This window comes from Pagrus pagrus (assembly GCF_965226575.1).
Source record: "Pagrus pagrus genome assembly, chromosome: 21".
Classification (NCBI taxonomy): domain Eukaryota; kingdom Metazoa; phylum Chordata; class Actinopteri; order Spariformes; family Sparidae; genus Pagrus; species Pagrus pagrus.
The window spans coordinates 8,243,352-8,265,684 of NC_140208.1; the positions used below are offsets into that span (position 1 = coordinate 8,243,352).

Here is a 22,333-nt window from a genome sequence, read left to right on the forward strand (position 1 = left end):
ACCTCTTGATTTTGTTTTCCAGTGTTAACCGTCGACTCACCTTCTGTTATAGCTTTAAAATAGCTTTGCTTCAGTCTTATCTGTTAATACCACCTTATTATTCTGCACTTGACACTGAAACATGAACCTGTTCCCATTCAAATCTGCACAAATGCCGATCCTAAGCCTCTAATTTCTTTTACTTCTGTCGCTCAGAGGTATGTTCTGTCTGGTCCAACCATCAGACCACCAAACAAAAAAACATCTGTTTTCAAAGAGGACTTTTTACATCCTAAAAGCATCAGAGACCATTAGGAAATAAAGAGTAGAATCAAGCTTTTGAATGGTAGTGTAGTTAAAACTTATGCAATCTAATGCTAATGTACAGCAATAAATCCCTTATTCATGGAGGTTAAACTGTTGAGTTTCTGTTAACATTTTCTGTGTGTTTAATTTAGCCTCATCGATATAAATTGGGTGGAGAACATGCTAAAATAATCTAGCTTGTCAGTTTAATGCAAAACAATTAAACCACAACCGCAAACTGCAGCCTGTTAAATGACCATACGGTTGAATGGCTGTATGTCATTGTGGTAATGCAATGTGTGCCATCCAACCACTAGAGGGCAGCACTGTCATTGCACATACAAAAAGTTAGTGGGCATTTATATTTCATGCTGCTTAAGGGAGTGTTTCTTTCTTTCGTAATTATGTTGCAAGAATATGTAATTGTTACACCTAAGGTTGAAAAGGCACGTTGCAGTTTTTATGTTTCATGTATTTTGTCAAAGCTGTCCTAGTTTACAAGAGTGTTCAACTAAATGTGCAGTATATGTTGGATGTTTTAGGTTACAAATAATTTTTTTACACATTTGCTTGTGGCATAGCTTAAAAAATCAAATCGAGAGTTTTCCATAGATCGTTTTGCTGCTGTGGTATTTTAATCAACATCAGAACTTGTAATGGTAGTTTTTATTGAATGTAGTTAGCCTTCTGCAAATAAAAAAGCATCATGGGATATTTTAGAGCTGATTATTTCTTCGCCAATGTACAAATGACAAGCGGATCAAACGTCTTATATAAACTTGGATTATTTTATTTATACAGTATCATATTCACATTGTAATTCAAGACACAAACATGCAGACTGATGCGGGTGCACACATTCAAAATCACACATTCAAACTCAAACATACACACACACAAACACGGTCCTTCAACCACGGTGGCAGACCTCACTCCCCAGCGTGAGAAAGTATTTGTCCTTCTGAAATGTCCTTGAATCCACATGAGCCGCAGGACGGTTGTTGTGCAGCGGACCTTGACCTTTGACCTCCCCACAAAGGCTGGAAAGTGTTATTCGCATATCGGTAGAATAGCCCACACCATCACACTCACATACACTCCCTCCCTCGCCGTCACTCATGCTGTACATCTGTTGTGTGCTTATACGATCCGTGGCCGTTTGGAGCACTGGGGCCAGAGAGGACGCATGCTGAGGATGAAAAGGATGAAGAGCAGCAACGCCATGATGGTGACTATGGAGACGTAGCCGGCGTGGGGTAGAGGGGGAGAGTCTGGAGCCTCGGCGGGAATCATGTTGGTCAGATTCAACATGTAGCCCAGCGTCCAGCCTGCGTCACTGCCTTTTATCTGGACACAAACACAGGAAGAGGGAAACTGTCACCGCGCACTGTCATTTGTTAATGTGACACAGTTTGGGCGGATTCAGACTGTAGTTGAATACAGACTTCAAGGGGAAAATGAATAAGCAAGGGGAGAAACGAGGAGTTACTGAATGTTTGATAAGTAGAAAGATCATCATTCAGAGATATCCCAAATAAAAACCTACTGGAGACTTTTGCTCAACACGGCGGACAGTGATCTCCATCATCAAAACACAAAATGAGGGAATATAGCTTGGAGTTTAAAGACTTGAAAGATTGTGTCATGAAGAAATGAAGCTGTAGTAAATGCTCACTAAGAAACCTTATGTTGGTATTTCCTTAAATTTGTCACATATTTGGAATTATACAGTATTTAAATGTGTTTAAAAGGGGCACTATGCAGTCTTGGGGAATACATTTAAACTCAGAATTGTAATATTTACAACATTAATGAGGTAGTAATACAAACTCAAACTTATTTATTTTTCCATATAACTGAATAAACAAGCTGTTCTCAGAGGAAAATAAAGTCCCAAGAACAATGTTTGAAGCTAGAAAGGTGGCAGGGTCCGCCACATATAAACAAAGTAAAACAGTATGAAATTGTGTTGTCCTTTAAGGTTAGTTTGTTTATTTAGTTTATTCAGTCATGAAAACAAAGAGAGTTTGTTTATTTAGTTTGATAGGCATTAACAAAAATCAGTCAATTAAGACATTTCCCTTCTGATTAAAACGTTTTCCCCAAAACCACATAGTGCACCTTCATAACGATTTTTAAAACCTGCATTTTTAGATTTCATGATTTTATTAATTAAATAATATATTAATTTCTAAACTCTCTTAATATTTTTTTATTTATATAAAATAACTCACTATTATTTATTGCCCTTTTAAATGTCATTTAACTGGATGCTTTGCAAGTTCATCTGCTTATTTATGTACTAATTCATTCATTTGTAAAACCTTGTAATATAAATGCTTTTAAAACTTTTACATGACACTTTTGATCCTCCATACAGTCACAGCTATTCTCGCTGCTTAGCAACCAGCTGACAGGCAACGTCCAATTAGCTTCACTCAGGTGTGCAGCGCGGCCATTACAACCGCACCGTCTGCTACACAGCTGACATCTTCTAGCATGTTACTGGTCGCTGTCTGCTTCATGACTCTGTGGTTGGACTGCTAACGCTCTTCATAAGAGGATACTAACTTAATTTCCACCCGCCATTAAGCCTGAGTCCAAGGTAAGAACCAGCTCGTGTATTTTTGGGCTCAACAGGTTGTTGTTTTGCTGTAAGCTAGCTGTGTGTAGCTTCTACGTGTTTACTGGTACATAATAAATGCAGGTGGCCTACCACATTACTTAACACCCACCTACAATGCAGTATTAAGTTACCTCCCCAGACAGCTGAACAACCATTAACACCTGGACTCGCCTAGCCCTAGCAACCCACATGAAGGCCTGTTAAATCAACAACCCACAAGTGGCCCTAGACTCTGAAACTCAGAGCTCATACATGTCTTTAACGACTCTGTAAGGACACTTCCACATGAAGTTTAAAAGCCTGGAAACTCCCCTCCGGTTAGTTAGAACTGAAGAAGCCTCTTGTGAGAGGTGAAATGTCTTCAAGAAACTGAAACAGGTCCAGTTGCCTTTAATACAGCACGTAGAACTACCATGACCTGGATGACCTAAACAACATAATTAATGTAGCAGATGAGCCAATTCCCTGTTGTTTGGGTGTATATTGGCACATTATGAATACACTGTTGTGAAAATAACTACTGGTTTTATTAGTTTGTTTTTTTGGGTTGGGTCCTCACTGAAAGTCAGGTCTCTTGCAGAGGGCAATTCTGGTCAATGGTTGTCTGAATAAATAAGTTAGTCACATTCATGATTTCTCTCCATATGGTATTTAGCAAAGCATACGTGGAATATTTTAGTAAAAAGATTTAAGCACAATATACACTACTCAAAATTAGTTAGGGGTATTGGGATATGGGTGCATATAAACATGTGCATGGATGGGCAATAAAAGTCAAATGAAACATTGATTCTGGAGAACCAAAATATTTCACAACATAAAAATTCAACAATCAGGTGAAACACTAAAATATCCCAATATCCCGACCTAATTTTGAATAGTGTATGTTTAAGCCTTGGCTTGCATTGAGAGCAACATGTGTTGCTGGCTATAGACTTAGATTTAGACAGACTTTATTGTCATTCAGTGAGCAACAAGTGAACACAGAACGAAATTTCGTTTCAGAGGCTCAGCATAGAATTTAAAATATGAAAGTATATAAAAAAATACCACAATAAGAATAATAAATATCAAAAACAGAAGCATACTGAAAGTGCAAATTATTGAAAGTGACATTGTTGAGTTAGGTAGTGCAAATATTTTGAGGAAACTAGTTTTGGAGAAGACATTTTATTAAAAAAGAGATCTTAAGTGATGGATTTTTCTTTAATGCCTAAACCGACTAAATAAACAAGTTTAGTTTAAAATTGGCGGACCCTGCCACCTTTCTAGCTTCAAACAGTGTTTTCTGGGTACCTATTTTCCTCTGAGAACAGCTTTTTTATTCAGTTATGGAGAAAATAAACATTTCTGAGTTTGTTTTATCACCCTAATTTATATTGTAAATGTATAAATAAATAATTTCTTCTCCAAAACTACAGTATGCCCCCTTAACTTTTATCAAGATACTATATATAGTGGCTGTGTCGTAGAAGAGGTCGTCCATTAATTGCATGGTTGGCGGTTCAAAGTTTGTCTCCTTCTTGTATGAGTGTGTGTGAATTGGTGAATGTGAGACAAATTACAAAGCACTTTGTCCGCTAAGGTACAAAAAAAAAGCCCAATATACAGTCAGTGAGTCCATTTAGTCCGTCTCGGTATTGAGTTACGTGTCAGATGGGAAGGGCTTTGCTTCCATTCAAGGCAAAGTGCAACGTGACTGTTGCTTCACAGAGGTTAGGTACATTCAGTGTTGAATAGCTGAGGCTATCCAGAAGGTTATCAACACTGTAGGATATCACTTAAAGGAAGTGGCACAGCCTTGGGGTGTGTGGGATAGGAAAGGAGTGGACTGTGATCTACTGACCTTTTTAATGAATTTTATGGTGGGGTAGGTCGCCGCGGTGAAGTTGTATCCTTCTGTCAGCAGGGTGAGGATGTACGTGCCGGAGAAACAGTACTCAGCCAGATACTTCACTTTAACGTCTGGATGCTGCTGCGTTATCTGTTCAAGCAGTGATATCATCAATGTACAGTATGGGCTGGCTGGAGGACATAGATAAGACGGGAAAGTATATAAATATGACAGGACATTTTTTTTTGTGCATGTAGAACGGATGCATAATTATGCCCCGACCTGATTCCAAGGAGTTGAGCAGAAGCTTTTTAGCTTATCCCTGACAGCATCCAGGGGAATAGATGTATCAGTCAGATTGAGGAAGTTCATCACAAAGTAGTAAGCAGAGAAAGCCTAAAGAGTGACACAGAGAGAGGAAGAGATGATGCAAAAAGAAATGAACTTGTCCTTTTCTGTCCAAGATTTCCCATTAAGTACCTCAACTGTGGATCCTGCCACTTGCCATCCTGAGTGAAATATAATCAGGGCCCATGAATGAGAGTGTAGCGGCAGTACAGTCCATCAGGACAACTGTGACACGTTGTGTTTTTATTTCTCACAACAACCATTCAACTTAACTTTCCTTCTTCTTAAGTTTGACATGAAAATAATGAATGAAATAAGACTTGGGCTGAGTGCAACTTGAAAAAAGATGGCAGCAGTAACTATATTTCAGCATCCGAAGAGCAAGTTACCATGCTTTGCGTGTGCAACTATTTGCAGTGTCATCACTATTCATATCTACAAACTGGTGTGTTTTATGATTAAATTGTTTGTGAACTTCTTCATAGAAGTAGCTTCCTAATTTCTAGCTTAGACGCATAATGCTTTTTCTTGCCTTACTGACTCAAATTATATCTATAGACAAGTGTTGAATAATGTGTACCACAAATGAAATGCCATTCACCTACATTAAACTGGGGTGTTGGCAAAAAACTCAGGGATAGATCAAATAAAACCAAAGTAACTGTGGGGCTAGATAAGACTGAGATGAGCAAGAAAACAAATTATTAATTTGTAGATGCAAATCATGAACATTTGAGTGAACAAGTAGCACTCAAAGCTCCAATCATTGTTTATTGATAAGGACAAGTTACGCCCAAAACACAAGTTGCTCAGTGAACTGTGACTATTAATGATTACAACTGATAGATCAGTGTTATATAGCCCCTGTGGTTTGTTTGCGCAACCCTCCAAACAACACGCAATGTCTCACAGGCCACTGATATATGCTGATAAATAAACACTGTGTGACATTACCCCAAATGGCCCCTGCAGAAGTGGCTGGAAGACCCCATTGAATGAGCACTGGCTGTATTTGCAGTTGGTAAGGTTGAAGACTCTTTTGACGAAATCCTGGCATTCTTGGAAGTTTCCTTTTCCCGTGAGATTGAAGGTTGCAGGAACTTTCTGGGGTTTGTGGTCCGACACACAGGGACTGTCATAGAGGGCTGAGTAGTTCTTCGTCGCACTGTAGCCGGGGTTGAAACAAGGATCCGATATGCTTCCTTGACCTGACTAGGAGAGAGAGGTGTAAGAGACAGAGAGGGAACTAATCAAATTCAAAGTCATTACACATTTCAGCATAACAAATCTCTCCTAAAGCGTAAATTTTGAATTATCTCAGATTATTTAAGATTTAAACAGTCTATCAACAGCCGCACTTCATCAATGTATTTTTAATGCGCATTTTGAAGTATTGAATTAGATTTTTTAAACAAAAAGAGTTCATGCACTTAATGGGAGATGTACAAACATCTACCTCAGATGGCTGTTTCTGCTTCAAGAGCACAAAAAGAAGAAGAGAGAGAAGAAGTCGCTTTTGGTGTTTTTTAGGATAATCGCATAATGTGCGAAAACCCAGGATGGACTAATGAGGATACCAAATTATTCCACGGTCTAATCCACAAAGACAGCATCTCGACCATTTTAGATGTAAAACCTCAACAGAACTGGTTTTGCTTTCTTTTTGTGACCTCTACGTCTTTTTCTCTACTTATTGCAGTCATTCGCAGCGTAGCCTAGGCCACCAACTTCTGTTAAAACTATCCTTTTCTTAGCTTAGTTTATTCACTTTAAACTACATTCTTTTTTCTTGCGACATTTCAAAAGTTGGCTTGACAGTTGGATGTAAACACAGCTGATGTTAACAGAGAAAAAGAAATATGCCTGAGACCTCAAAATTTACCTGAGTCTGTTGTGCCAGTGTCATTCGCAGTGCTTGGTCTTTCCCGTAACACAGGAAGCTGTGAGTGTACAGGTTATAATCATTTCCGTACAGTCGAAAGGCCACAGAGTTGCTCGGTGACTCTGAACCGTCATATTTATCAGATACAAAGCTAATCTGAGTGGAGGCCCCTCCAAGGTCAAGAGCACCTGTGGTGTCCAAGCCCTGCAGCAGAGACAAAAGGCAGTGAAGTTAGTGCACAGCAGGTGGACACTGACAGATCCACATTCCTGACTGGCACACAGAAAGCACATCTAAACGTACATGGGGAACATGCATCCAACCATATGCATACTGACCTGTGTGAGGCGGTCGTCCAAGTAGTTGACCGTGACCCAACCGAAGGCGCCCTCCTCCTGGCCGCTGAGTATTCTCGCTCCCTGATAGGAAAAGGGGAACTTCTGCAGGGCTTGCTCCACAGCCGTTAAGACTTTGTCTGATGCCGAGCTGTCCTCTATACTGCAGGCACACACACAACACAAATTCATTAGAGTGACTCACATCCATAATTCAAATCAATACCGGAGCCTATAAATAATAAATAGACTGTGTTGCATATAATAGATTTGACAGTAACATATTCGTTGCTCTGGCAGTTCGAGTGGAGATAAATCACAAAATAGGAGGATGGAAAAGGCTTCAGATAGCAGCACTTCAGCTGCCAGTGTGAACATAATTACAGAGTTTAAACTTGGGATGAAGTCACCTCAGTGTCAGCATGAAAAGGCAGGCTGTGTTACTCTTTAATGGATGCATGTTTTATGTTTGATTATGGGTATGAATTTGAGTGTGCACGCCGTACTTCAGCAGTCTCATTCCTGCAGTAGCGCCCAGATAAAGAGGGGTCTCTTGGTGTCTTTTCCCTGGGACCCACTGCTCGGCCTCCTGCATGCACGCTCTCAGCGATTCCCCTGCCTTCAATGGTTCGCGCGCATAGCTGGAGATACCTGGACCTGCGAGTTGAGCAAAATGTCAAGAAGAGGTTGAAGTCTTTCAGTCTAAATCGAGCGGCAATAAAACATAATAAGAGCTTTGAGTTCAAAGATGCTAGCCTGCTCGGGAGTTAAAGGTCATCTTTACCACTTCAAGAATATGGAAGGGAATATGCTATGGGAGAGAAAGCTTGGTAAAGTTGTTATCAAGATGTCTGCTTCCTGTAAATGTTCCTGATGTACCATCCATTGAGGAAGTATTCAATTTCAACCCTTAAGTTGTTCTATTTGGGTTTCCCAGTGGGAGAAATTAAAGCCAAGAGTGTTCCTGATCAGATATCCAGCATGAGTGTACACATCCTCCCCTCTTGAGAGTAGGGCAGCATTTCAATACCCAACCTACCAGAAAAAGATTTAGGCCCAATCCCATTTCCAATTTTTACCCCTAACCCTTGTTTTCGAGTGATCCCTTGCCCCTCAGGTTACAAGGAGTAGTTGTTGAAAGCTCAGTCGTTACTTTACGATCTGACATTCCTAACATGGCACCTTTTGCTGTTGTCATTTCTCTTGTGTTACTGTGGCAATCCTGGTATCATCACAATGCCATTTGCCATTAATCTGATAAAGACAGAAAAGCATGGACGCCCGCAGTTCATTTAAACCTTCACGCTATTGGTCAAGCCACTGATTTGTTACCAGCTAACAAAACAGTGCTAGCACTAACTTTCTGCACTGATATAAGGGGAGCGGTACAAAGCGCAGCAACTTCGCTGCTGGCCTTTAGTTAGATGTCAGGCATCATACACCATCAAAGGGGGGGATGCAACATTGCAATACGTCAAAATGTGGGACTGTCATGAATAAATCAGCAATAGCAATGTAACATTAGCGAGCTAGAGAGACATTAGGAAACTGGTTGCGATTGTTTTAAGCCTTTTTATAAAGAAAAGGGCCATAATACATTAAAACAGCAGAGAGTTCTCTCGAAGGGCCATGTAGCCCTAACACTTCACCCTACCTCTCTATCCCAACAAAAATCGGGACACCCTACCTTTAGACGTGAACACGCAAAACGTAGGGGTAAAGCTGAGTGGTAGGGGCAAGAGGTGTATTGGGATTGGGCCCTAGCGTGTCCCAATACATGCATGTCAAAATACCAGGATGTCCTCCTACATCTGGCAGCAGCATACATTTTTGGCTAAACTAACCCACATACTTTTCCAATTTTACTTCAGTTTTACTTTTATTTCACGCCATGAACTACAATGGATGTATAACAGAGGGTCAAAGTTCAAAGTGCAATGTCATGACAAAGACGTGATTTGGAACACAGCTTAGGTTCATGTGTTAACTTCTCAGTTAATGTACCTGGTTATATGATACTGTGTTATTTTACGTTTTTCCCATTGTAAGAGGAAAACCAGCAATGCTTTAATTTGTCTTGCAATAATTTGACTTCTACTGCTTAAGACATTGTTAAAACGGCTCAGAGCCACAGTAAAGAATTTGGGCACTGTAGTTACAAACAAACCTTACTCAGAGAAGCGGATTGGTCCCTTTTGTCTGTGAATTGCTGTCTGGTGCGTATGAAAAGCTTTGATAACCAATGTAAATTACATTGCGAAGGAGGCTGGCACACACCGACGGTTAATAGATGAAAAGCAATTGTTAAATCAACTGTCAGCTGTAATATGGTGTGTATTAAAAGCACTTTAATAGTTCAGCAAGCACAATTGGTTGCATAAGAAAGTGCCCTGAGGATGAGGCACACAGCGCAGGCACAGATTGTACCACTATCTATGAATTGTTGTCTTGTAACTAATGTCTTGATGAATGATTAATTATTTGTTGGAATACTTTCGCATCTGGCAGTCACAAAGTGATTAAGTCATTAGTAGAGTGTCATGGGTTTCATGGGTCACTTTTTAATGAGCCATCCGTTCTGCAGCAATAAATGTAAGTAAATCATTACAATATAACAATCCATGTCCAATTTACATTCATATCTCCAAGTGTTGTGTCGCAAATGTTAATGAGTTTTTAACAATTTTGGCTGCAATTGCCCTGCAACTCTTTTACAGAGGGTAAGAAGATTAGAGCTGAAATGATTAGCTGATTAATTGATTAGTTGTTGGTTGGAAAATTAATCAGCAACTATTTCGATAATTGATTGTTTCAGTGATTTTTAGGGCAAAAATATGAACCATTGATTGGTTCCAGCTTCTCCATTGTGGGTAATTATTGCTTTTCTCTGTTCGTCAGTTGTGATGAATTTAATCTTTTTTTTGGGCTGTTGGTCGGTCTAAGCAAGTATTCAGTTACTCCAGAAAGGAATCAGTTGAACTGTCCGTTTGACTGGTCGTCCTGATTAATCAACATGTCAGATGAAAATACAAACCAAACAGGAACTGAGTAGAGTGCATAAATGTCACATGTGCTTATGTAAGCTTTAACCAACCAATTTCAGCCAATAATGTCATGCCGTCCAACTATCAATCAATCTTCAGCTTTCATGTCAGAAAGACGCTGCTGGAGTGAACCGTTTCAGGGGGCCGTGCCTCACTGATCAGGCTACTGTACAAAAACAAAAATGTATAACTTTATTCACTGCTTTGGGTGAAATGGGATCATATATAATGGAGGCCATGTTTTCTGATTTTCCCTCTAATTTCCTCCGGCTGCTCTGCCAAATGTGTCTGTGAGTTTCCTGATAAACTGATGACTGTATTTGTTGCTAAAGTAACCGCAAGTGAACACGGCCGGTGTCGGGACCAAACACGAACTCTGAGACCAGCTGTAGCCAGTTTGATCACAGGGAATCCAGTTCTGCGGTGGTTTACGGAGTTAAGCTGCTGTTAGACGGTTACTGCCTGCTCGTTTTAGTCATGCAGCTAACACTAGGCTGACTAACTTTAGGCCCCTGGTTGCCAGGAGCCAAACCTGGCAAGACAACCACCTTGGTCCTGCACTCCCTGTCATCAAATTGGCAGCTGTATCGTACCGTGTTTGGCAAGCACTCTTGTTACTTAATCGGCTTTCTTCACTGGGAGCTCACGGTTAGGCAGAGTTGGCTACTTTGACATCTAGCTGCATGGTGTCAAAGTAACTATTGGCTATTGGCTACCATAGCCGACAATCAAGTCACTCCCTACCTTACTGTTTTTACAGGAAACATGTTAATATGCAGAAGCAAATATCACTCCGCCTTTGGTTTCATGGTGACTTTAAATCTGTCCGATCTGATCTGCACCCAAAGTTAATCGCGTCTATTCTGGGCAAAGACCAATCCTCCAACTATAAGGAGTGAACCCACAGGAAGTGACATTCTGTGCCAAAAGTTATTCATATTAATGGCTAACTAGTGATCTATGAAGTATGAATGAATAAGTGACTGACCATTAACAAAACTATTATTTATAAGTAATTCATTTTTACACTTTTCCAAATATATTTCAAAAGTTTAAGCTAAAGTTTATTGTTCTCGTGTTGCAAAATTAGCATATTTAATATCTGTTTGCGCACCAAGTAAAGTACATATTCATACAAGCGTAAGACGCACTTACGCACTTGCTTAGATATTTACACGTACGCATGAATGTGAGGGCAATTGTGCAGCGTGTACCTTTGACTTTGCAGGAATGTGTCTGTTCAACTCTCCCAGTGTTGTTATCCTTTTCTGCCGGCCACTCGTAGATATACAGAGCTGTGTGGGAGGAACCAGCATCCAGCACAATCCCATACTGGAGTGTGGAGACAGACAGAGGGAGGAATTTTCAGTTCAGTGCTCAGTGACATTAACTCTGGATGAGTTCCATCCTGACGTACTGTTTAAACATTCAGTGTTATGATTGTATAGCCCACAGACAAACTTCCCAGTGCTACTATTATCAGCAGAAATATTAGTTTAGTGATGACACTGCTGAGTAAAACAACAGTCTAGAAACTGTAGCTGTGAGATCAAATGGGCCTACATTTTATGGCAAAAAGCAGTGGTGACTTATAATTCTTATCATCATTATAGGGCCTTATTTGGTGATAGATTTCTAGAACCAGTACCAGGTTGACAGAAGACCATATTTGGCTAGTGGATCCCACAGTAAAGCACCGGGCTCTCAAACACTCAGGAAACAGGCTACAACATTTTTAACATTTTCCTCCACCATACCTTGTACTTTTGGGGGAGGGGCCTGTTCTGCAAAACCGCTACCGTCACCAAGGCAACAATCGCTATGACACCAATCACAGTGATGATGATGGTCACGGGCGTTTGCCAGGGGTTCTTCTCTTTCATCTCTGTGAGCGTGGGCGGGAAAGACAGACAAGACAGACAGACAGGAAGGAGAGGCGAGAGGGTTTGCCAGGGGGGGTAGAGAGGGGAAGATGAGGGCAGATCGGGGGCAGAAGGGGAAGGAGAGGGGTGTGTTAGACAGTCTTGCATCCAGATGTGAGTGATGTCACAGCATGTTTGTATGTATGAGAGAGAATCCGTCCAGGGGTTTTGCAGAGAGTGTTTAATTGTGTTGTTTTGTAACCAAGGACAACAGATGGATTTCTCTTTTTTTTTTGTCTGAACTCGTTCCAAGCTGTTCGTTAAATCAAGCGGAGGTTGTTATTCAGCCACAGAATGTTTTGTCAGGGTATTCCACCAAAATGCTGAGCTAATGCTGAAAGATCAAGAAGATTTCCCCTTAGGGAGACGATTAAAGGGAGACCAGTTGCGCACTTATTGTTGAGGAAATAGCTGAAATGTTTTGTACAAACATTTGGCGTCAATCAAAATCAGCCACTCAGCGTTGGCCAACAGTAATTAATAATTTCAACATCCTGTTTCAGGTATTATTTTAATCCTGAGTATATTTGGTCTGCTGCTGCTGCTTTGTTTGGCTCCCACATTACTTCCTAAGTTCTCCTTAAGTTTCCACTGTTTACACACACACACACACACTCACACGCACTTACACGCTCACACGCTCATGCTATTGTGGATTATATGAGCTTAGACATCCACAGTTTATTCAGGAATGAAACGGGTTGACAAAACAGGTGTAACAGGACGTCTCTATTCACATGACTGTTGCGATAGAAAAAAGTGATGAACGAGACACACGCCTGAATTGAAAAGTGCACACACACACACACACACACACACACACACACCAGTTGTTGATTATTACCATGCTAAGTAAACTGGCAGACGCTATCTAGGTGCACATGACAGCTGTCAACGTACACACACTCACACACACACTACACAGACCGATCAGACTGTGTAGTAGAGAAAGGCACAAACACACGCACACACACAGCTGCTTTTGCATGAGCAGGACCCGCAGCAGTGATAGTAAACCTGACCTTTGTCTACTGTGGGAAAACACACAAAAGAACTAAAACTTAGAGCGCGTTAAAGCAGCGAGCCAGAGGCTAACAGAGAGCGGAAGAGAGCACTTACCTCTGTTGTCTACTTCAATGAAGTACCAATGACGGGGGAGGGAGAGAGGGAGAGAGAGAGAGAGAGAGAGAGAAAGAGAGGGAGGAGGAGGAGGGAGAGGGAGAGGAGAGGAGAGGAATGGACAGAGGGAGGTAGCGGACTGATAAGATGAGGAGAGGTTTTTCCGTCGCGGCCGGTCAGAGGATTAGAACAGAGCTGTGTGTGTGTGTGTGTGTGTGTGTGTGTTTTGTAGTTCTCTGAAGCACTGAGTTTGGCATTTCCTCCCCAAGCTGGGGCAGCAGAGCTGGTCACTATGGAGACACAGCTAAAGGGTGTGTGTGTGTGTGTGTGTGTGTGTGTGTGTGTGAGAGAGAACCCCTTAAAAGGGACTCTCTTCTGCACTTTCTCACTCCTCTCTGGGAACTAATGAGTTACTCACCCCAGCACTACTCTCTCCCTCTCTTCTCTCTGTGGGATGTGTAGGAGGGAGGGGAAGTGGGGACTCCCTTGTTTAGCATTTTTTTTCTTTTTTTATTACTGGCAGGCTGTGATGTCATCTCTGTGACGGATTGGAATCCCCTGCTTTTCTCCGAGGTGGTGTGTGCGTCTTTTATTTGTGTTTGTTAGAAGAATAGCTGTTACTGGAGAGCTTGTGTGTGAGTGAGTGTGTGTGTGTGTGTGTGTGTGCATGCAGACCCAAAACATGACTTGCCTGCAAATTTGATCCCTTCTCTTGCTACAACACATGCACAAACACACATGTTTAAACATGCACAAGAGAGTTACTGTCACCTTGTTATTTATGTCACTTATCCTTCCCCCCCCGAGGGAGCTGCATGACTCGAAACCTCTTAGCATTAAGGAAACACACACACACACACATGCGTGCACACACATAAACCATAAAGCATCCTGTAATTGTTTGACCATACCACTTCTGAGCAAACAATCAAAGTTCATGGCTATATTTCAAACATGACCTACCGGCTGTCTAAACCAGATACGGCCTGGCAGCGGTCTGGCTGTTTATTTACTCACCAAGTAATCTGCAAAAGAGCCCAATTGTATCACTCAGTTGAAAGCAGAAATTACAGCTAGACTAAATTTCTCTCTGCTGATACGTTAATATGTAAGCAATGAAATATTTAAAGTACCAACCGACTTAAAATGTACAAATTCGGGAAAGAAGCAAAGTGAGACGTGAACGGTCTCTGGTTGCCTTAGGCAAAAATTTGACACTTGGATTAAAGTCACAGATGTAGAAAAATACAAAACTTGTGATGTCACCCTTGGGTTAACAGCGTAATGTTAAACTTTGCCAGATAATGAAACCAAATCCAAGCATGACTGAAGAAGCCTGGGTGGAGCTGTGTTTAGACAATAAAGAGACAACTACCAGGGCTTAATGTCAGGCAGAGACACCTGACAATCATACAAACATGCATCAAAACATACTTGTTTTTGAGTTTTATACGTCTTGTTAAGGCATGTTCAGCTTTTGTTCCCACTTCATAGTGTGCCCTGGATTTTTTGAGATAAAGGTGGCAAAGAGTGCAAAACATCTGTGGCATGCGCGGCCTTGAGCAGTTTGTGCGGCACATTTTATTGCACCATTAGTGGGAAGATCGCAATTTGCAAGAGAAAGCGCCATAAGGATTAAAATTTTATACCAAGATGGAACAAACGGATGAAAAACGGAGACAAATGATAATGTTGATTTCAACACAGGAATCGACATGGAAAAAACCCCTCACTTGCAGATTGTATAATCTTTCCGTGCAGATTACACTCTCCTGACTCTATTTTCTTTTTGATAAAAACAAAATGGCACAGAGCCTGATGGAAAAAGTGTAGACAAGAATGATGAAGGAAATGGGGTTTCCAATGCGACTGTTGAACAGATACCAACAGGTGGGTCATATGACATGGACGCCGTCCAAAGGAAACACTGAACTTTAATTAAAAAAAGATAATGATAATATAAAACAGAGAAAGATCTAACATCCAATGCAGTATTGTTTAAATGAAAAATGTGTTGTCTGAGTTGCACAAACATTTATTTACCTTTTTTCTTTTATGATTTATAAAAGTAGCATTATTAAATCCTCTAACATGTTAAATTGTGCTGTTAAATTGAACTGTTGGTGCAACTCAGTCTTCAGAGTATTTTCTATAAAACAAAATAATCTAATTAAAACATTATCACTTGGCTCAACCTTTTTATAGTTTGGACAAAACATGTGAGTTTAAAGAGGAATTCTCAATTTTTTTCCATTTGGCGGGGAAAACATGTGAAACACATTGGTATGTAACAACCCGGACAGCCTCTATATCGCAATTTAGCCCCATTGTTCTTAGCCATCAAAAGCTCACACAGCGCGGATCTAAGTGGGGGTCCAACCACTAACCCTGACTGCATTACTGTCTGAGTTGCATGACACAAGACCAGCGTCTGGCTTCAGTCAGATTATGGGATTCCTCAAACCTTTCCTCGAAGGCATGTAGCCGCAATGAATAAAACCACATGTGATTGCCCCACATGTTTACTTGTTTAACAACATCTTCACATGCCTTGAGTTAGACTGTCATTACTATAGCTGTTAGTCTAGCACATATAAAATATGAGAGAACATCTGTGATGTGTCTGCTGGTGGGGTAAACAACCAGCCTTGGTATTAATGACTCCATTAAGGACAGCTGGATCTAATTACGCAACTCCTGCTTCATTGTAGAACAAAGTCTGTGAGGGAAGTCGTTACAGTAAAGCTTAGGTGCCCCACACTGACCTGAACTTCTCCCTTCCTTCCTGTAACGGTAAGTATGAGAAGTGTTAAGCGAGAGATGGAGCCTTTAGTTAACAATCAGAAGTCTTTCCATACTTTAATCAGTCAGATTAAAGAATGGAAAGACTGTTACATCAGAAACTGTTGATGATGCTGTTGGCAGCCGAATAAACAGATACAGACACGTAGTCACAAACACGTTGAGACAGAAAACAGGGCTTACCTGAGCAGCAAATTAAGTGCATGAGATCATGGAGGGAACTCTCTTGGAACATGAACACAGACTGAAACACCGACTTTCAGGCCCCGCAAACACACAGGCTTGTTCATTTGCACTTGTGAGGAATTTTATTGACATTCATTCCCTATTGATCACAACACAATGCCTAACCCCATCCCAAACCTAATCTAATCTAAAGTCTTGACCTTCAAACAGCTTTGTAAAGAAGTGAGGATCGACCAAAATGTTGTCACTTTGGAAGACTGTCTTCACTCAGATGCAGTCTCAGGCGCACAGATTTGCAGGCAGTAGCGGACTCAGGATGTTTGAGGGGCAGGGGTGGGAAAATTTTTAAAAAAAAAAGGCACTAGCTCTACGTGGTGGGGCACCCTAGATGTTACTTCACCAAGTTTTGTCCATTGGAAGGACACCCTAGAGGGTACTTTAGTATGTTTTGTCTGCTGGAAGCGCACCCTAAAGGGCACTTTATTATGTTTTGTCTGCTGGAATGACACCCTAGAGGGAACGTCATAATGTTTCGTCCACTGGAAGGACACCCTAAAGGGTATTTTATCATGTTCTATCTACCATAGGGGCATCCAAGGGGCCACTTTCCCTGGCCTCTCCTGTGTTTGCAGATACACAAATACAAATTGACAGAAACGCCACACAATCACGCTCGCGCCACAGCGTTTCCATTTCCGACCCCTTCTCTAAACACGCTGTACTATTGAGATGAGGACATGAAGGTTCAAACTAGGACATGACGAAATAGTGGGAAAAGGAGAGCACGGAGAAATGGGAGTGGAAAGCATAACATCTGCTATCACTCAGTGTATCCTTCTGAGTGCTTTTTTAATGCGTTTAATGCAAATATTTTAAGAATTTAACGAGATTTTTAGCCAACTAAGTGGACAAAAAACATCAGTAGGTGCTTGAACCTACTGTTGATTGTCAGGAATCAGGAAGTAAAAAAAAAAAACTGTCGAAGGAGACTCAGGTTTTAACATAAACATGTTTTGCATGCAGCAGACATGAGTGTTGTTTAGAGGAGCAGCGCTCAGGTCATTGACCTATGAAACAATGTTCAACAACTGTGACACATATAATAACAATCGCAGCACAAATCGATTTTAACTCCTAACACACATTCTTCTTGTGTCAAGCATTGACTATATTCACTACCTAATCCCTAAATTTTAATCTAATCCTCACTGAATGAAATTTTACCTAAACCTGACCCTGAATATGATCTTAAACTTAAGTTCTGATTCTAAACTATATGAAGTAAGACTAAAACAAAATTAAGTTTAAAGTTCAAGCTGGTTTTTACAAGTTTAAAAGATCAGCAAGTACTCTTACTGTATACATAATGGGTTGTCCTCACACAAAGAAGCACGCAACTGTAAAGTTTCTACTGGCACAATGTTTAAAACCAGGCAGATCCTTGTTTGATGTTTGATGACATAACAGACATAAGAGTCTCCACCTCTGTTGATCTGAAACTCATAAATGTCCTAAGATAGTAAAGTAAAACAGAGGAAGAGAGAAAGAAATAGAGGAAGGAGGAGGGTGTTCTGAATCAACAGATACGGGTTGTTACTTTGCACTTAGCAATGAGTCAAAGGGTGACACAGTGGGAGATTGCCTGTGTGGTTTCTGATGACGGGAAGACGAGACAATTGTAAGGCAGGTCTTAAATTTGTTGTGCTGCACTTGGTGGTTAGGCTCGTGCAAGTCATAAGCCTATGTGTGGACTAACATGCACATCATGGGATAAAACGTGTTGCCTAGGTGCAGTCGCCACAACTCGCCTAACACAGTGGTAAAACAAGTGTCTAAATCCTTTAAGTATTATTAGCCATAGCACTCAATTACAAGGTAAAGTCCTGCATTAAATTTTTTGTAAATACATTACAGTTAACAAGAATCAACAAGTACTCATATCTGTATTTTTATCCTTTACGTACAGTTTCCACACACATTAAGGAACTGTGAACGGGTTATGAAACAGTCTCAATTTACCACTGATGTCTCTATGTGACCTACATAGGCCAATGAGATACTGTATCTGAACAGATATCTGTATATGAATTCTTAATATCTGTTGGCCAAGGACAAGACGTTGGTATGGGAAGCGTTGTTGTTTCAGTTTGTAGTCTATTTGGTTAATACTGTTCAGATTACAGTCACTTTTGAGTGTGCTGTGGTTGCATCCAGGTTCATATGGAGAAAAAAGAAACAGGTGAAATGTCTTGCAAATGCAATCTTTGGACCCATCGGCTATCGTCTGACAATGATTGAAACATGTTGCATGAATTTTCGCATCTCAAGTTGCTAATTGGACTGTAAGCAATGACTGGTACATGGAAGAAGTCTTGGCCCTGATATCCGTTTTCTATATATCGGCTGGCTTCACTGGAAGCCCTGAAACATTTGCTGTTGCCCCGAGAGGCTGGTAGCTGATGGGTTCTGAGACCGAATGAAACGTCAAATTGATCTCTACAGAAATACTTTAGAAATGAACCCTAACTTTAAAATATTTTTTTCTGTCTTTTGAGTTGCATAGACCTGGAGGTATGAGAGCTATTCTCCCAATAAATGGAAGAAGACGTAAAAATCATTTGAATAGAAAACACTTAATGATGGATGAAGTGCAGACTGTATTTGATATATTGAATTTTTCCAGTTACTTATGCACTTCAGAGTAAATAGACCATGTTATTTTCCGCTTTAACTCAACAAATGCACCCCCCCAAAAACATGAACATATTGCCAATCGTCCTCATGGGAAAACACTTCCGTCATTCCAGTTAATTGTGCCCCTGAACACAATGTCCTTGAGTTGTTACTGTGCTTCCCACTTCAACTTTTCCAAAGAATCAGACAAACTTTTGTTTGTCCTAGATGTTGAAAGACACAACAATGTTCACTAACCAGCTCTATAAATACTTTTGTTCTGGCTTTGTGAAACTGGCACATCCTGTAAAAAGGGAACCTCTGGCAGCGTCATATGATGAGAAATGAGAGGAAGCATTCTTTGTCCACCACAGGGAAGTCAAGTGGTCTGTCCTCGCTGATTTTGAGTCCAGTCTGACCTCATCTATAGGACAGACTGACACCAACTGGGCTGGGCTTATGTGCCCTGACCTTCAGCAGAGTGAATTAAAGCCATTGTGGTTTAATAATCTTGTCAAACATCAATAATTGGATTGTAATAGCTACAACGCTAACTCCAACCCTGTAGATAACATATCAGCCACTTAACATTAACAAACTGGACTTTTGTATGCATTTTTGGGATCGTTGGTATCAGCACTGTTGATACCTAAATGGCCTAAAACAAACCCTAATGTGATATTGTGAGATTACAGCCAAGTCACCCAAATTACTTACCTCTAGTGATGCCTTGAAATGCAGACAGTTTTGGTTTAATTTGTCCAGGTTTAAAGATTTCTGCCCTCACTCCAATACAGAAATCCAGAGTGAATGAGGAAACATCAGGACATGAAATATAAAAGTACCTACACCTCTCTCCAGGTTTCTTTGAGATTTCTGCTTTCGCACAAATTAGTGGAGGTGGATGGAATTGAATTTGCATACTCCCGGAATTCCTTATTTTTTGTTATTTGGGTGAACTGACCCTTTATTCTACATGGAGAGCCTCATCATATCTTCAGAGTTTACATAAGGTATCAGCCACTTAACATAAGCAAATTTGACTTTTGTTGTACAAACATTCTTGAATTCACTGATAACGATCCTTTTTCGATGCAAAAAATATTCAGCTCAGTTTATATTAAAGGGGCAAGTCACCAAAAAACAGATTGTTATAAAATATAGTTTTGATTTAATATCTTCAAGTTTCTCTGAGATGTCTACTTCTGTACCAATTAGTGGAGGTGGATGGAATTTTCATTTGTCTTTATTTCTGTAATCAGAGTAAAAGGGATATCCAGTAAGTATTTGGGAAATTATGCCTGGAGAGACAATGTTTTGAATAAAGAGTTTAAAGTGGGAACAAATAAAATACGCCCATGGTAATGGTGTGGAGGCAGAGACATATCTCTTCATCTCTCTCTATATGTACAAAGCCTCGGCAAATAAAATCAAAAGCATCTCCGTGGAAAATGATTTATCTGTTTGCAGAACCGATTTTAATCTACATCCGGAGCCAGGTGTCATATAGTGAAACGTTCTTGAATTATTGATGACTAGGCAGCCTAAAACGAACCAATTACTGTCCATGCAAATAAAATTTGTCTCAATCAAAAACTCTTTATAGTACTGTTATAGTACACTTCGGTCAACACATACAAGGTTCACACAAACCAGGAAACATAATTGCTGAAACAGTAATTAGCTAATTGCTCTGAATCATTTGCACATCAATAAATATATTGAATCATGCGTCAGATATGTTGGCAATAAAACTAACCAACCCCCATTGTGTGCAATTAAATTAGCAGATAACGTAATGCAATTACCCTGGGTCACATGCACTTTGACAACCTGACATAAAGATCACATGATCATAAGTGTGCCACTGTTTATCCTCAGCGGCACACGCTCACACGGACTGTAAACCCCCTGAAAAAACACAAACACACGAACAGAAGCACCTGCTAATGCTGCTGGTACACACACGCTCCGCACATGCTACGGAAAAGTCACACACCTGCCCCGCGCTGCTACGCGCTGTAAGTCACACAGCTGGAAGAGAACACACACTCACATGACACTTAGCATGTACTGTACACACTTCTGGTACACCATCCTACTGCTGGGTACACAGAGAAGGATTTCCTATTCTTGTGTGTGCATGCATGTGTGTGTAGTTGTGTTTGTGTGCCAGTCATAGCAGTACACCTACCTCTTTGTGCAGACATAGGTTCTCTCTCAGCAGCAACACAATGCTCTTTCTATTCTTTGCCCCTCTCTGTCTCCCCCTCTCTCTCTCTCTCTCTCACACACTCTTTCTCTCTAGCCCTCTCTCTTCCTCTCTCTCTCTGGTAACACAGCTCTCTGCTCAGTCCAACGTTTTCAGCACCTCCTTTCACATACACTCGCTTTATTAGGAGAAGCAGAGCTTCCCTCCTCCCTCCTGCTCAACCCACTCCCCTCCTTCTCAGGCGCCTTCAGCTTTGCCTTATGTTTCCCCTTTCTCTTTCTCTCTCTCTCCCCACCTTTGTCATTCTTTGCCGCTGTCACCCGTTCACTCATTCTTCATGCCTCCCTCCCCATCTCTCTCTCAATCTGCCTCTCTGCCTTAACTCTCTTCCACTGGTGTCTTTTTCATCATTTTCCTTCTGCCTCTCTTTCTCTTTGCCATTGTCTCTGTCTTGTAAAAGTGGGTCAAACATGAAAGCACTGTTAGATCTGGATGGGAGCTGAAGCTGGAGGGTTAGAAGAGAAAAGGCAGCGGGTGAACTCAGTCTCTTCCTTAAACCCTCGTTTTAATAGATGTAATCTAAACACTGGAAATGATCTCTTAATGGCTCCAGTGAAGTTTTTAACCTCTAATCAAAAGCCTATAAAGTTGGGCGTTATGTAAGATTTCTACAATCAGGGTGGTACAGCTTTCAGCCAAGGGTGATAAAGAAACCTCGATTCCAGGGCCATGGCATGGACACTGCTACCTGTGTGTTGTTTGTGTGTGTGTGTGTGTGCGCTTGTTTTACACACTTTATCCAAGGCTGAAAAACAAAGCTCTGTCTGTGTTTGAGCCCTGGTCACAGGGGGAGTCCAATTCAAATTCACACTCCAGGCTACACTTTAACTACGACAATAAACCACCACCCGACAGCACTGATACTATTATGAGAAAAATCTGCCACCATCAGCAGAAAGCACTTAATGTATGGGTGTGATCACTATGCATGCTAATGTGTACAGCGCCATCAGTACAAGTGGTATTGGGGGAATGCTTTGTTGCCTTTTTTAATGGCAGGGCTGC

General features: G+C 40.9%; 2 protein-coding genes across 4 annotated transcripts in view; one reads left to right on the top strand and one right to left on the bottom strand.

Annotated features, from left to right (window-relative positions):
* Positions 1-1,054: 1,054 nt before the first annotated feature.
* On the bottom strand, positions 1,055-21,540 carry entpd1 (ectonucleoside triphosphate diphosphohydrolase 1). 2 transcript variants are annotated; one of them, XM_084341487.1, is made up of 10 exons: positions 21,251-21,540; positions 12,112-12,239; positions 11,569-11,686; positions 7,817-7,967; positions 7,314-7,473; positions 6,976-7,179; positions 6,048-6,305; positions 5,028-5,141; positions 4,758-4,895; positions 1,055-1,632 (listed from the first exon to the last, which is right to left on the bottom strand). In XM_084341487.1, the coding sequence occupies exons 1-10, from the start codon at positions 21,264-21,266 to the stop codon at positions 1,426-1,428; spliced, it is 1,494 nt and encodes a 497-aa protein (XP_084197613.1). In that variant the 5' UTR covers positions 21,267-21,540; the 3' UTR covers positions 1,055-1,425. The 2 variants fall into 2 exon arrangements, with proteins under 2 accessions (XP_084197613.1, XP_084197614.1); XM_084341488.1 differs by lacking the exon at positions 21,251-21,540 and adding an exon at positions 13,396-13,470.
* Positions 2,714-22,333, top strand: part of clrn3 (clarin 3) — a 92,948-nt gene continuing 73,328 nt past the window's right edge. For both annotated transcript variants that reach the window (XR_014621232.1, XM_084341490.1), the window contains exon 1: positions 2,714-2,890. The gene's annotated coding sequence lies outside the window, so the exon portion shown is untranslated. The remainder of the gene's footprint in view (positions 2,891-22,333) is intronic.

What these genes read in the sequence shown, in the direction of transcription:
- entpd1 (XM_084341487.1), bottom strand. An exon ending in GCTCAACTCCTTGGAATCAG is followed by an intron (nt 4,896 to 5,027) that starts GTCGGGGCATAA and finishes CTGCTTGAACAG; the next exon opens with ATAACGCAGCAGCATCCAGA. An exon ending in CCATAAAATTCATTAAAAAG is followed by an intron (nt 1,633 to 4,757) that starts GTCAGTAGATCA and finishes GTTTGTGTCCAG; the next exon opens with ATAAAAGGCAGTGACGCAGG.